Below are 15,098 nucleotides of genomic sequence, written 5' to 3'. Positions count from 1 at the left end.
ACTACTACTGACAACAATATATTATAACATAACATTATAATATAATATAGTACTACTCCTGACAATATTATATTATAATACAATATGCTACTGACAATAATACAATAGTATAATATTATATACAACTACTACTGATAATTTATTATAACATTAGAATATAATATAGCACTACTAATAATAATATATTATGATATTATACTAATAATAATACTATAGTATTATAATATAATATAATATACTACTACTGATAATTTATTATACTACCAATCATAATATACTATAGTATGATATTATAATATAATATACTACTACTACTGATAATATAATATTATAATATACTACTACTACTGATAATATAATATTATAATATACTACTACTGATAATGTAATATTATAATATAATATGCTACTGATAATAATACAATAGTACAATATTATATACTACTACTACTGACAACAATATATTATAACATTATAATATAATATAGTACTACTCCTGACATTATATTATAATACAATATGCTACTGATAATAATACAATAGTATAATATTATATACAACAACTACAGATCATAATATATTACAACATTATAATATACTATTACTACTGATAATATTATAATACAATATGCTACTGATAATAGTATTATAATATAATATACTACTACTGATAATAACATATTATAACGTTATAATATAATACTACTACTATATTATTATATTATACTACTAATAATATACTATAGTATTGTAATAATATAATATACTACTACTGATCATATTTTATAAGATTATATAATATAGTACTACTAATAATAATAATATATTATGATATGCTACTACTACTAATAATATACTATAGTATTATTATAATATACTACTACTACTGATAATAATATAACATATTACTATTACTATTATATCATATTATAACATAATATAATATACTACTACTAATAATATATACTACTAATAATAATATACTATAGTATTATATAATATACTACTACTACTAATAATAATATATTATAACGATATAATATAATATAGTACCACTACTAATAAATTATTATATTATACTACTAATAATATACTATAGTATTATAATATACTACTACTACTGATAATAATGTAATATTATAACTACTAATATATTATAATACTAGCTGTGCCCGGCCACGCGTTGCTGTGGCGAAGTCTTTCAATATTTCTGATTGTTTTGTTTTTTTTGTTTGTTGGAGGCAAGTATGAATGCTGCAATTAGGAAAAATGATTAGGATGTAATGGCCTTGCAGATTTAAAGCCTGGCTGTTTCCTCCCTGAGTGAATTTTTTGTTGGGAGGTGTTAGCTGGCCCTGATTGTTTCCTGTCTGGAACTCCCTTGTTTTCAGAGTGGTGTTGTTTGCGATATTTTATGTGCTTCTACTGTCTGTGGCCCTGAGAAAACAGAGGATTGGCCAGACTTTGATGATGGGAATCCTTTGTTGGGAGGTGTTAGCTGGCCCTGATTGTTTCCTGTCTGGAATTACCTTGTTTTCAGAGTGGTGTTGTCTGCGATATTTTATGTGCTTCTACTGTCTGTGGCCCTGAGAAAACAGGATTGGCCAGACTTTGATGATGGGAATCCTTTGTTGGGAGGTGTTAGCTGGCCCTGATTGTTTCCTGTCTGGAACTCCCTTGTTTTCAGAGTGGTGTTGTTTGCGATATTTTATGTGCTTCTACTGTCTGTGGCCCTGAGAAAACAGAGGATTGGCCAGACTTTGATGATGGGAATCCTTTGTTGGGAGGTGTTAGCTGGCCCTGATTGTTTTCTGTGTGGAATTCCCCTATTTTCAGAGTGTTGTTCTTTATTTAGTGTTCTGATTTTAGAGATTGTATTGTTCTGTTTTATTATACCACATTAATTTTTATATATTCTGATTTTAGTGTTTTTGAATACTTGGAGCCAGATTGTATTCATTTTCACGGTTGACCGCAACACAATAATAATAATAATAATAATAATAATAATAATAATAATAGTAATGATAGTAAGGATAGTAATGATAGTAATAATAATGACTTTGGTAATACATAGTGCTTCACTGTCTTCTCAGCTTCCTTTCTGGAAGAATCCTTTCTTGGGAGGTGTTAGCTGGCCCTGATTGTTTCCTTTGTGGAATTTCCAATTTCCTTGCTTTATTTACTTTCTTTATTTCTTTATTACTGTCCTGGTTTTAGAGATTATATTGTTCTGCATTATTCTATCCTAGAAATTATTTCATATCAAAGTAGAATCTCACTTATCCAACATTCGATTATACAATGTTCTGGATTATCCAACACAGTCTGCCTTTTCATAATCAATGTTTTTGTAGTCAGTGTTTCAAATTCATTGTGATATTTTACTGGTAAATTTGTAAATACAGTACAGTAGAGTCTCACTTATCCAACATAAGTGGGCTGGCAAAATGTTGGATAACTGAATATGTTGGATAATAAGGAGGCATTAAGGAAAAGCCTATTAAATATCAAATTAGGTTATGATTTTACAAATGAAGCACCAAAACATCATGTTAGACAACAAATTTGGCAGAAAAAGTAGTTCAATACGCAGTAATGCTATGTAGTAATTACTGTATTTATAAATTTAGCAATATATCATGATATATTGAAAACATTGACTACAAAAATGTGTTGGATAATCCAGAAAGTTGGATAAGCGAGTGTTGGATAAGTGAGACTATATAGATTATTAGATCATATAATACACTAATAATATATTATAATTTACTACTACTGATAATATTTTGTAACATTATAATATAATATAGCACTACTACTACTAATAATATAATATTATGATATTATGCTACTACTACTAATAATATACTATAGTATTATAATATAATATAATATACTACTACTGATAATATAACATACTACTACTATATCATAATATTATAACATAATATACTACTAATAATATATTATACTGATATACTATAGTATTATAATATAATACACTACTACTACTGATAATATTATAATTTAATATACTACTACTGATAATATAACATACTACTACTATATCATAATATAATAACATAATATACTACTAATAATATATTATATTATACTGATATACTATAGTATTATATTATAATATAATACACTACTACTACTACTGATAATATTATAACATAATATACTACTAATAATATATTATACTGATATACTATAGTATTATAATATAATACACTACTACTACTACTGATAATATTATAATTTAATATACTACTACTGATAATATAACATACTACTACTATATCATAATATTATAACATAATATACTACTAATAATATATTATATTACACTGATATACTATAGTATTATAATATAATACACTACTACTACTACTGATAATATTATAATTTAATATACTACTACTGATAATATAACATACTACTACTATATCATAATATTATAACATAATATACTACTAATAATATATTATACTGATATACTATAGTATTATATTATAATATAATACACTACTACTACTACTGATAATATTATAATTTAATATACTACTACTGATAATATAACATACTACTACTATATCATAATATTATAACATAATATACTACTAATAATATATTATATTATACTGATATACTATAGTCTTATATTATAATATAATACACTACTACTACTACTGATAATATTATAATTTAATATACTACTACTGATAATATAACATACTACTACTATATCATAATATTATAACATAATATAATACTAATAATATATTATATTATACCAGGGGTCCTCAAACTTTTTTAGTGGGGGGCCGGTTCATGGTCCCTCAGACTGTTGGCGGGACGGACTGTGATGAAATAGTCCAAAATTAGGATTGTTGTTGTTGTGTGCCTTCAAGTCATTTCAGAGTTAGATCAACCCTAAGTCTAAAGTTTAGGACAGAGGCCAGGCCCATGGGTCTTAGTTTGGGGACCCCTGATCAAGACGATCTCATAAGACCATAGGTAAGCAAAGAGACCTCCAAAGACCATCTAGGTGGTCTCATAAGACCATAGGTAAGGAAAGGGACCCTCAAAGGCCATCTAGATGATCTCATCAGGCCACCAGAAGACCATAGATAAGGAAAGGGACCCTCAAAGGCCATCTAGATGATCTCATCAGGACACCAGAAGACCATAGGTAAGGAAAGGGACCCTCAAAGGCCATCTAGATGATCTCATCAGGCCACCAGAAGACCATAGATAAGGAAAGGGACCCTCAAAGGCCATCTAGATGATCTCATCAGGCCACCAGAAGACCATAGATAAGGAAAGGGACCCTCAAAGGCCATCTAGATGATCTCATCAGGCCACCAGAAGACCATAGATAAGGAAAGGGACCCTCAAAGGCCATCTAGATGATCTCATCAGGCCATCAGAAGACCATAGGTAAGGAAAGGGACCCTCAAAGGCCATCTAGATGATCTCATCAGGCCATCAGAAGACCATAGATAAGGAAAGGGACCCTCAAAGGCCATCTAGATGATCTCATCAGGCCATCAGAAGACCATAGATAAGGAAAGGGACCCTCAAAGGCCATCTAGATGATCTCATCAGGCCACCAGAAGACCATAGATAAGGAAAGGGACCCTCAAAGGCCATCTAGATGATCTCATCAGGCCACCAGAAGACCATAGATAAGGAAAGGGACCCTCAAAGGCCATCTAGATGATCTCATCAGGCCACCAGAAGACCATAGATAAGGAAAGGGACCCTCAAAGGCCATCTAGATGATCTCATCAGGCCATCAGAAGACCATAGGTAAGGAAAGGGACCCTCAAAGGCCATCTAGATGATCTCATCAGGCCATCAGAAGACCATAGATAAGGAAAGGGACCCTCAAAGGCCATCTAGATGATCTCATCAGGCCATCAGAAGACCATAGATAAGGAAAGGGACCCTCAAAGGCCATCTAGATGATCTCATCAGGCCACCAGAAGACCATAGGTAAGGAAAGGGACCCTCAAAGGCCATCTAGATGATCTCATCAGGCCACCAGAAGACCATAGATAAGGAAAGGGACCCTCAAAGGCCATCTAGATGATCTCATCAGGCCACCAGAAGACCATAGATAAGGAAAGGGACCCTCAAAGGCCATCTAGATGATCTCATCAGGCCATCAGAAGACCATAGGTAAGGAAAGGGACCCTCAAAGGCCATCTAGATGATCTCATCAGGCCATCAGAAGACCATAGATAAGGAAAGGGACCCTCAAAGGCCATCTAGATGATCTCATCAGGCCATCAGAAGACCATAGGTAAGGAAAGGGACCCTCAAAGGCCATCTAGATGATCTCATCAGGCCACCAGAAGACCATAGATAAGGAAAGGGACCCTCAAAGGCCATCTAGATGATCTCATCAGGCCACCAGAAGACCATAGGTAAGGAAAGGGACCCTCAAAGGCCATCTAGATGATCTCATCAGGCCACCAGAAGACCATAGATAAGGAAAGGGACCCTCAAAGGCCATCTAGATGATCTCATCAGGCCACCAGAAGACCATACATAAGGAAAGGGACCCTCAAAGGCCATCTAGATGATCTCATCAGGCCACCAGAAGACCATAGATAAGGAAAGGGACCCTCAAAGGCCATCTAGATGATCTCATCAGGCCATCAGAAGACCATAGGTAAGGAAAGGGACCCTCAAAGGCCATCTAGATGATCTCATCAGGCCATCAGAAGACCATAGATAAGGAAAGGGACCCTCAAAGGCCATCTAGATGATCTCATCAGGCCATCAGAAGACCATAGGTAAGGAAAGGGACCCTCAAAGGCCATCTAGATGATCTCATCAGGCCACCAGAAGACCATAGATAAGGAAAGGGACCCTCAAAGGCCATCTAGATGATCTCATCAGGCCACCAGAAGACCATAGATAAGGAAAGGGACCCTCAAAGGCCATCTAGATGATCTCATCAGGCCACCAGAAGACCATAGGTAAGGAAAGGGACCCTCAAAGGCCATCTAGATGATCTCATCAGGCCACCAGAAGACCATAGATAAGGAAAGGGACCCTCAAAGGCCATCTAGATGATCTCATCAGGCCACCAGAAGACCATAGATAAGGAAAGGGACCCTCAAAGGCCATCTAGATGATCTCATCAGGCCACCAGAAGACCATAGATAAGGAAAGGGACCCTCAAAGGCCATCTAGATGATCTCATCAGGCCATCAGAAGACCATAGGTAAGGAAAGGGACCCTCAAAGGCCATCTAGATGATCTCATCAGGCCATCAGAAGACCATAGATAAGGAAAGGGACCCTCAAAGGCCATCTAGACGATCTCATCAGGCCATCAGAAGACCATAGGTAAGGAAAGGGACCCTCAAAGGCCATCTAGATGATCTCATCAGGCCATCAGAAGACCATAGGTAAGGAAAGGGACCCTCAAAGGCCATCTAGATGATCTCATCAGGCCATCAGAAGACCATAGATAAGGAAAGGGACCCTCAAAGGCCATCTAGATGATCTCATCAGGCCACCAGAAGACCATAGATAAGGAAAGGGACCCGCAAAGGCCATCTAGATGATCTCATCAGGCCACCAGAAGACCATAGGTAAGGAAAGGGACCCTCAAAGGCCATCTAGATGATCTCATCAGGCCATCAGAAGACCATAGATAAGGAAAGGGACCCTCAAAGGCCATCTAGATGATCTCATCAGGCCATCAGAAGACCATAGATAAGGAAAGGGACCCTCAAAGGCCATCTAGATGATCTCATCAGGCCACCAGAAGACCATAGATAAGGAAAGGGACCCTCAAAGGCCATCTAGATGATCTCATCAGGCCACCAGAAGACCATAGGTAAGGAAAGGGACCCTCAAAGGCCATCTAGATGATCTCATCAGGCCATCAGAAGACCATAGATAAGGAAAGGGACCCTCAAAGGCCATCTAGATGATCTCATCAGGCCACCAAAAGACCATAGGTAAGGAAAGGGACCCTCAAAGGCCATCTAGATGATCTCATCAGGCCACCAGAAGACCATAGGTAAGGAAAGGGACCCTCAAAGGCCATCTAGATGATCTCATCAGGCCACCAGAAGACCATAGATAAGGAAAGGGACCCTCAAAGGCCATCTAGATGATCTCATCAGGCCACCAGAAGACCATAGATAAGGAAAGGGACCCTCAAAGGCCATCTAGATGATCTCATCAGGCCACCAGAAGACCATAGATAAGGAAAGGGACCCTCAAAGGCCATCTAGATGATCTCATCAGGCCACCAGAAGACCATAGATAAGGAAAGGGACCCTCAAAGGCCATCTAGATGATCTCATCAGGCCACCAGAAGACCATAGATAAGGAAAGGGACCCTCAAAGGCCATCTAGATGATCTCATCAGGCCATCAGAAGACCATAGGTAAGGAAAGGGACCCTCAAAGGCCATCTAGATGATCTCATCAGGCCATCAGAAGACCATAGATAAGGAAAGGGACCCTCAAAGGCCATCTAGATGATCTCATCAGGCCATCAGAAGACCATAGGTAAGGAAAGGGACCCTCAAAGGCCATCTAGATGATCTCATCAGGCCATCAGAAGACCATAGGTAAGGAAAGGGACCCTCAAAGGCCATCTAGATGATCTCATCAGGCCATCAGAAGACCATAGATAAGGAAAGGGACCCTCAAAGGCCATCTAGATGATCTCATCAGGCCACCAGAAGACCATAGATAAGGAAAGGGACCCTCAAAGGCCATCTAGATGATCTCATCAGGCCACCAGAAGACCATAGGTAAGGAAAGGGACCCTCAAAGGCCATCTAGATGATCTCATCAGGCCATCAGAAGACCATAGATAAGGAAAGGGACCCTCAAAGGCCATCTAGATGATCTCATCAGGCCACCAGAAGACCATAGGTAAGGAAAGGGACCCTCAAAGGCCATCTAGATGATCTCATCAGGCCACCAGAAGACCATAGGTAAGGAAAGGGACCCTCAAAGGCCATCTAGATGATCTCATCAGGCCACCAGAAGACCATAGATAAGGAAAGGGACCCTCAAAGGCCATCTAGATGATCTCATCAGGCCACCAGAAGACCATAGATAAGGAAAGGGACCCTCAAAGGCCATCTAGATGATCTCATCAGGCCACCAGAAGACCATAGATAAGGAAAGGGACCCTCAAAGGCCATCTAGATGATCTCATCAGGCCACCAGAAGACCATAGATAAGGAAAGGGACCCTCAAAGGCCATCTAGATGATCTCATCAGGCCACCAGAAGACCATAGATAAGGAAAGGGACCCTCAAAGGCCATCTAGATGATCTCATCAGGCCATCAGAAGACCATAGATAAGGAAAGGGACCCTCAAAGGCCATCTAGATGATCTCATCAGGCCACCAGAAGACCATAGGTAAGGAAAGGGACCCTCAAAGGCCATCTAGATGATCTCATCAGGCCATCAGAAGACCATAGATAAGGAAAGGGACCCTCAAAGGCCATCTAGATGATCTCATCAGGCCACCAGAAGACCATAGGTAAGGAAAGGGACCCTCAAAGGCCATCTAGATGATCTCATCAGGCCACCAGAAGACCATAGGTAAGGAAAGGGACCCTCAAAGGCCATCTAGATGATCTCATCAGGCCATCAGAAGACCATAGGTAAGGAAAGGGACCCTCAAAGGCCATCTAGATGATCTCATCAGGCCACCAGAAGACCATAGATAAGGAAAGGGACCCTCAAAGGCCATCTAGATGATCTCATCAGGCCACCAGAAGACCATAGATAAGGAAAGGGACCCTCAAAGGCCATCTAGATGATCTCATCAGGCCACCAGAAGACCATAGATAAGGAAAGGGACCCTCAAAGGCCATCTAGATGATCTCATCAGGCCACCAGAAGACCATAGGTAAGGAAAGGGACCCTCAAAGGCCATCTAGATGATCTCATCAGGCCACCAGAAGACCATAGATAAGGAAAGGGACCCTCAAAGGCCATCTAGATGATCTCATCAGGCCATCAGAAGACCATAGATAAGGAAAGGGACCCTCAAAGGCCATCTAGATGATCTCATCAGGCCACCAGAAGACCATAGATAAGGAAAGGGACCTCAAAGATGATCTAGGTGGTCTCATAAGACCATAGGTAAGGAAAGGGACCCTCAAAGGCCATCTAGATGGTTTCATAAGACGTAGGTAAGCAAAGAGATCTCCAAAAGCCATCTAGATGGTCTCATAAGGCCGTAACTAAGCAAAGAGACTTTCAAAGCCCATCTAGATGATCTCATAAGATCATAGGTAAGGAAAGGGACCCTCAAAAGCCATCTAGATGATCTCATCAGGCCACCAGAAGACCATAGATAAGGAAAGGGACCTCAAAGACCATCTAGATGGTTCCATAAGACCATAGGTAAGCGAAGAGACCTCCAAAAGCCATCTAGATGGTCTCATAAGGCCGTAACTAAGCAAAGAGACTTTCAAAGACCATCTAGATGATCTCTTAAGTTCATAGGGAAGCAAAGAGACCTCCAAAGACCAGGTAGACATAGGTCAATCCTAATTCTAAAGTTTAGGACAGGGGCCAGATCAATGACCTTGGAGGGCCGCATCCGGCCCCCGGGCCTTAGTTTGGGGACCCCTGTATTATACTGATATACTATAGTATTATATTATAATATAATACACTACTACTACTACTGATAATATAATTTAATACACTACTACTGCTAATATTATATGAATCCGACCTGTGTGCGGCGCCCAGCCCGCGGTAGGCCTTCTCCTGCTCGTCGTTGCGCTGCAGGGCTTGCCCGGCGGAGAGGTGCTTCTCGTAGTTCCGGGCGGCCTCCTCGAAGTCCCCAAGGGCCATGTAGCAGTCCCCGAGGTGCCCGTGCGCCCGGCCCCGGTCCAGCGTGGCCTGGGCTCCGGCGCTCTGCTGCAGGGCCGCCAGCTGCCTCTCGAAGAACCCCACTGCCTCCTCGTGCGCCCCTGCGTTCATCCGGGCGATGCCCATGTTGCCGTACGCGCGGGACTCCGCTTCCGGGTCCTGCAGCCCGCGCGCCAGCTCCAGCTGCGCCTCGTAGCACTTGAACGCCATGTTGTACTTCCCGAGCGCCACGTAAACAGAGGCGAGATGCGCCTCCGCGCGACACTCCCCGGCCGCGTCAGACGCTTCCTGATACGCCTCCAGTTCCCGGGTGAAGTAGCCCATGGCCTTGTCGTACTCCTTCAACGCGCGGTACGCCGACCCCAGCGCGGCGTAGGCGGCGGCCTCGAGGCAGCGGCGGCCATCTTGGATCGCGACGTCGAGCTGCTCCTCGTAGAGCTTGATGGCGGAATGATAGTCCTTTCTGTCCATGGCGATGTCGCCGAGGTTGCCCAGCGCGCGGAATTTGGCGGTCGCGTTGCCGAGCGAGAGCGACAGGAAGTGCTTCTGGCACTCCTCCGCCTTGTTGTCGTTGCGCAACGCCTTGTACGCCAGACCCAAATTACAATACGCCTTCGCTTGGCTCAACGAGTCGTCCAGATCCTTCGCCAACCCGAGATCCATCTCGTAATATTTCACGGCGTCGGCGTAATTCCCGAGCGCGTAGTGCGCGTAGGCGAGGTTGTGGCAGATCTTCCCCTCGCCCTCCAGGTCCTGCAGGTCGGGCGCCAAACGTAAGTACGACTCGTAATACGGCACGGCCTCCGAGAATTCGTTCCGCGAGCAATAAAAGTTTCCGAGATTTGCCAACGCGCGGGACTCGCTGTGGGCGTCGCGCATCTCGCGGGCGATGGTGAGGTGGTGGCGGTAGTGCTGGAGGGCGCGGTCGAAGGCGCCCAGGGCCTGGTAGGCGACGGCCATGTTGCCGTGGGTGGCGGCCTGGGAGGGGCGGTCGGCCACCTCGAGGGAGATCTGGAGCTCCTGGCGGTGGAAGCGCAGCGCCTCCTCGAACCGGCCGAGGGCGCTGTACGCGTTGCCCATGTTGCCGAAGGCCCGGCCCTGCGCCGCGTAGTCCGAGAGCTCCTGCGCGATGGCCAAGTGCGCCTGGTGCAAGCGCAGCGCCCCCTGGAAGTCCCCCTGCAGCTGGTGCAGGATGCCTGCAATGAAAATAGGGAGGAGAGTTTTGGAATCCCAGAGGCCGCCAGGTCCATGCAGGGCAATGGGAAGAAGGAGGAGAGTTTTGGAATCCCAGAGGCTGCCAGGTCCATGCAGGGCAATGGGAAGAAGGAGGAGAGTTTTGGAATCCCAGAGGCCGCCAGGTCCATGCAGGGCAATGGGAAGAGGGAGGAGAGTTTTGGAATCCCAGAGGCCGCCAGGTCCATGCAGGGCAATGGGAAGAGGGAGGAGAGTTTTGGAATCCCAGAGGCCGCCAGGTCCATGCAGGGCAATGGGAAGAGGGAGGAGAGTTTTGGAATCCCAGAGGCCGCCAGGTCCATGCAGGGCAATGGGAAGAGGGAGGAGAGTTTTGGAATCCCAGAGGCCGCCACGTCCATGCAGGACAATGGGAAGGGAAGAGAGTTTTGGAATCCCAGAGGCCGCCAGGTCCATGCAGGGCAATGGGAAGAGGGAGGAGAGTTTTGGAATCCCAGAGGCCGCCAGGTCCATGCAGGGCAATGGGAAGAGGGAGGAGAGTTTTGGAATCCCAGAGGCCGCCAGGTCCATGCAGGGCAATGGGAAGAGGGAGGAGAGTTTTGGAATCCCAGAGGCCGCCAGGTCCATGCAGGGCAATGGGAAGAGGGAGGAGAGTTTTGGAATCCCAGAGGCCGCCACGTCCATGCAGGACAATGGGAAGGGAAGAGAGTTTTGGAATCCCAGAGGCCGCCAGGTCCATGCAGGGCAATGGGAAGAGGGAGGAGAGTTTTGGAATCCCAGAGGCCGCCACGTCCATGCAGGACAATGGGAAGAGGGAGGAGAGTTTTGGAATCCCAGAGGCCGCCAGGTCCATGCAGGGCAATGGGAAGAGGGAGGAGAGTTTTGGAATCCCAGAGGCCGCCAGGTCCATGCAGGGCAATGGGAAGAGGGAGGAGAGTTTTGGAATCCCAGAGGCCGCCACGTCCATGCAGGACAATGGGAAGGGAAGAGAGTTTTGGAATCCCAGAGGCCGCCAGGTCCATGCAGGGCAATGGGAAGAGGGAGGAGAGTTTTGGAATCCCAGAGGCCGCCAGGTCCATGCAGGGCAATGGGAAGAGGGAGGAGAGTTTTGGAATCCCAGAGGCCGCCAGGTCCATGCAGGGCAATGGGATGAGGGAGGAGAGTTTTGGAATCCCAGAGGCCGCCAGGTCCATGCAGGGCAATGGGAAGAGGGAGGAGAGTTTTGGAATCCCAGAGGCCGCCAGGTCCATGCAGGGCAAAGGGAAGAGGGAGGAGAGTTTTGGAATCCCAGAGGCCGCCAGGTCCATGCAGGGCAATGGGAAGAGGGAGGAGAGTTTTGGAATCCCAGAGGCCGCCAGGTCCATGCAGGGCAATGGGAAGAAGGAGGAGAGTTTTGGAATCCCAGAGGCCGCCAGGTCCATGCAGGGCAAAGGGAAGAGGGAGGAGAGTTTTGGAATCCCAGAGGCCGCCAGGTCCATGCAGGGCAAAGGGAAGAAGGAGGAGAGTTTTGGAATCCCAGAGGCCGCCAGGTCCATGCAGGGCAATGGGAAGGGAGGAGAGTTTTGGAATCCCAGAGGCCGCCAGGTCCATGCAGGGCAATGGGAAGGGAGGAGAGTTTTGGAATCCCAGAGGCCGCCAGGTCCATGCAGGGCAAAGGGAAGAAGGAGGAGAGTTTTGGAATCCCAGAGGCCACCAGGTCCATGCAGGGCAATGGGAAGAGGGAGGAAAGTTTTGGAATCCCAGAGGCCGCCAGGTCCATGCAGGGCAATGGGAAGAGGGAGGAGAGTTTTGGAATCCCAGAGGCCACCAGGTCCATGCAGGGCAATGGGAAGAGGGAGGAGAGTTTTGGAATCCCAGAGGCCGCCAGGTCCATGCAGGGCAATGGGAAGAGGGAGGAGAGTTTTGGAATCCCAGAGGCCACCAGGTCCATGCAGGGCAATGGGAAGAGGGAGGAGAGTTTTGGAATCCCAGAGGCCGCCAGGTCCATGCAGGGCAATGGGAAGAGGAAGGAGAGTTTTGGAATCCCAGAGGCCGCCAGGTCCATGCAGGGCAATGGGAAGAGGGAGGAGAGTTTTGGAATCCCAGAGGCCACCAGGTCCATGCAGGGCAATGGGAAGAGGGAGGAGAGTTTTGGAATCCCAGAGGCCGCCAGGTCCATGCAGGGCAATGGGAAGAGGAAGGAGAGTTTTGGAATCCCAGAGGCCGCCAGGTCCATGCAGGGCAATGGGAAGAGGGAGGAGAGTTTTGGAATCCCAGAGGCCACCAGGTCCATGCAGGGCAATGGGAAGAGGGAGGAGAGTTTTGGAATCCCAGAGGCCGCCAGGTCCATGCAGGGCAATGGGAAGAGGGAGGAGAGTTTTGGAATCCCAGAGGCCGCCAGGTCCATGCAGGGCAATGGGAAGAGGGAGGAGAGTTTTGGAATCCCAGAGGCGCCAGGTCCATGCAGGGCAATGGGAAGAGGGAGGAGAGTTTTGGAATCCCAGAGGCCACCAGGTCCATGCAGGGCAATGGGAAGAGGGAGGAAAGTTTTGGAATCCCAGAGGCCACCAGGTCCATGCAGGGCAATGGGAAGCGAAGAGAGTTTTGGAATCCCAGAGGCCTCCAGGTCCATGCAGGGCAATGGGAAGAAGGAGGAGAGTTTTGGAATCCCAGAGGCCACCAGGTCCATGCAGGGCAATGGGAAGAAGGAGGAGAGTTTTGGAATCCCAGAGGCCACCAGGTCCATGCAGGGCAATGGGAAGAAGGAGGAGAGTTTTGGAATCCCAGAGGCCTCCAGGCCCATGCAGGGCAATGGGAAGAAGGAGGAGAGTTTTGGAATCCCAGAGGCCACCAGGTCCATGCAGGGCAATGGGAAGAGGGAGAAGAGTTTTGGAATCCCAGAGGCGCCAGGTCCATGCAGGGCAATGGGAAGAGGGAGGAGAGTTTTGGAATCCCAGAGGCCACCAGGTCCATGCAGGGCAATGGGAAGCGAAGAGAGTTTTGGAATCCCAGAGGCCTCCAGGTCCATGCAGGGCAATGGGAAGAAGGAGGAGAGTTTTGGAATCCCAGAGGCCACCAGGTCCATGCAGGGCAATGGGAAGAAGGAGGAGAGTTTTGGAATCCCAGAGGCCGCCAGGTCCATGCAGGGCAATGGGAAGAGGGAGGAAAGTTTTGGAATCCCAGAGGCGCCAGGTCCATGCAGGGCAATGGGAAGAGGGAGGAAAGTTTTGGAATCCCAGAGGCCACCAGGTCCATGCAGGGCAATGGGAAGGGAAGAGAGTTTTGGAATCCCAGAGGCCACCAGGTCCATGCAGGGCAATGGGAAGAGGGAGAAGAGTTTTGGAATCCCAGAGGCCACCAGGTCCATGCAGGGCAATGGGAAGAGGGAGGAGAGTTTTGGAATCCCAGAGGCCGCCAGGTCCATGCAGGGCAATGGGAAGAGGGAGGAGAGTTTTGGAATCCCAGAGGCGCCAGGTCCATGCAGGGCAATGGGAAGAGGGAGGAGAGTTTTGGAATCCCAGAGGCCACCAGGTCCATGCAGGGCAATGGGAAGAGGGAGGAAAGTTTTGGAATCCCAGAGGCTGCCAGGTCCATGCAGGGCAATGGGAAGAGGGAGGAGAGTTTTGGAATCCCAGAGGCTGCCAGGTCCATGCAGGGCAATGGGAAGAGGGAGGAGAGTTTTGGAATCCCAGAGGCCGCCAGGTCCATGCAGGGCAATGGGAAGAGGGAGGAGAGTTTTGGAATCCCAGAGGCCGCCAGGTCCATGCAGGGCAATGGGAAGAGGGAGGAGAGTTTTGGAATCCCAGAGGCCACCAGGTCCATGCAGGGCAATGGGAAGAGGGAGGGGAGTTTTGGAATCCCAGAGGCCGCCAGGTCCATGCAGGGCAATGGGAAGAGGGAGGAGAGTTTTGGAATCCCAGAGGCCGCCAGGTCCATGCAGGGCAATGGGAAGAGGGAGGGGAGTTTTGGAATCCCAGAGGCCACCAGGTCCATGCAGGGCAATGGGAAGAGGGAGGAGAGTTTTGGAATCCCAGAGGC

The 15,098-nt window shown here is 46.2% G+C and overlaps 1 protein-coding gene across 1 annotated transcript in view; it reads right to left on the bottom strand.

Annotated features, from left to right (window-relative positions):
• The window catches only part of LOC134294864 (tetratricopeptide repeat protein 28-like), a 108,107-nt gene that overhangs the window by 54,768 nt on the left and 38,241 nt on the right, over positions 1-15,098 (bottom strand). Inside the window, exon 8 of the mRNA XM_062966640.1 lies at positions 9,751-11,086. Coding sequence (XP_062822710.1) covers positions 9,751-11,086 — 1,336 coding nt within the window. The remainder of the gene's footprint in view (positions 1-9,750; positions 11,087-15,098) is intronic.

Source organism: Anolis carolinensis, unplaced genomic scaffold (assembly GCF_035594765.1).
Source record: "Anolis carolinensis isolate JA03-04 unplaced genomic scaffold, rAnoCar3.1.pri scaffold_26, whole genome shotgun sequence".
Classification (NCBI taxonomy): domain Eukaryota; kingdom Metazoa; phylum Chordata; class Lepidosauria; order Squamata; family Dactyloidae; genus Anolis; species Anolis carolinensis.
The sequence above is the reverse complement of the archived record's forward strand: the minus strand, read 5'-3'. Positions and strand labels throughout refer to the sequence as shown.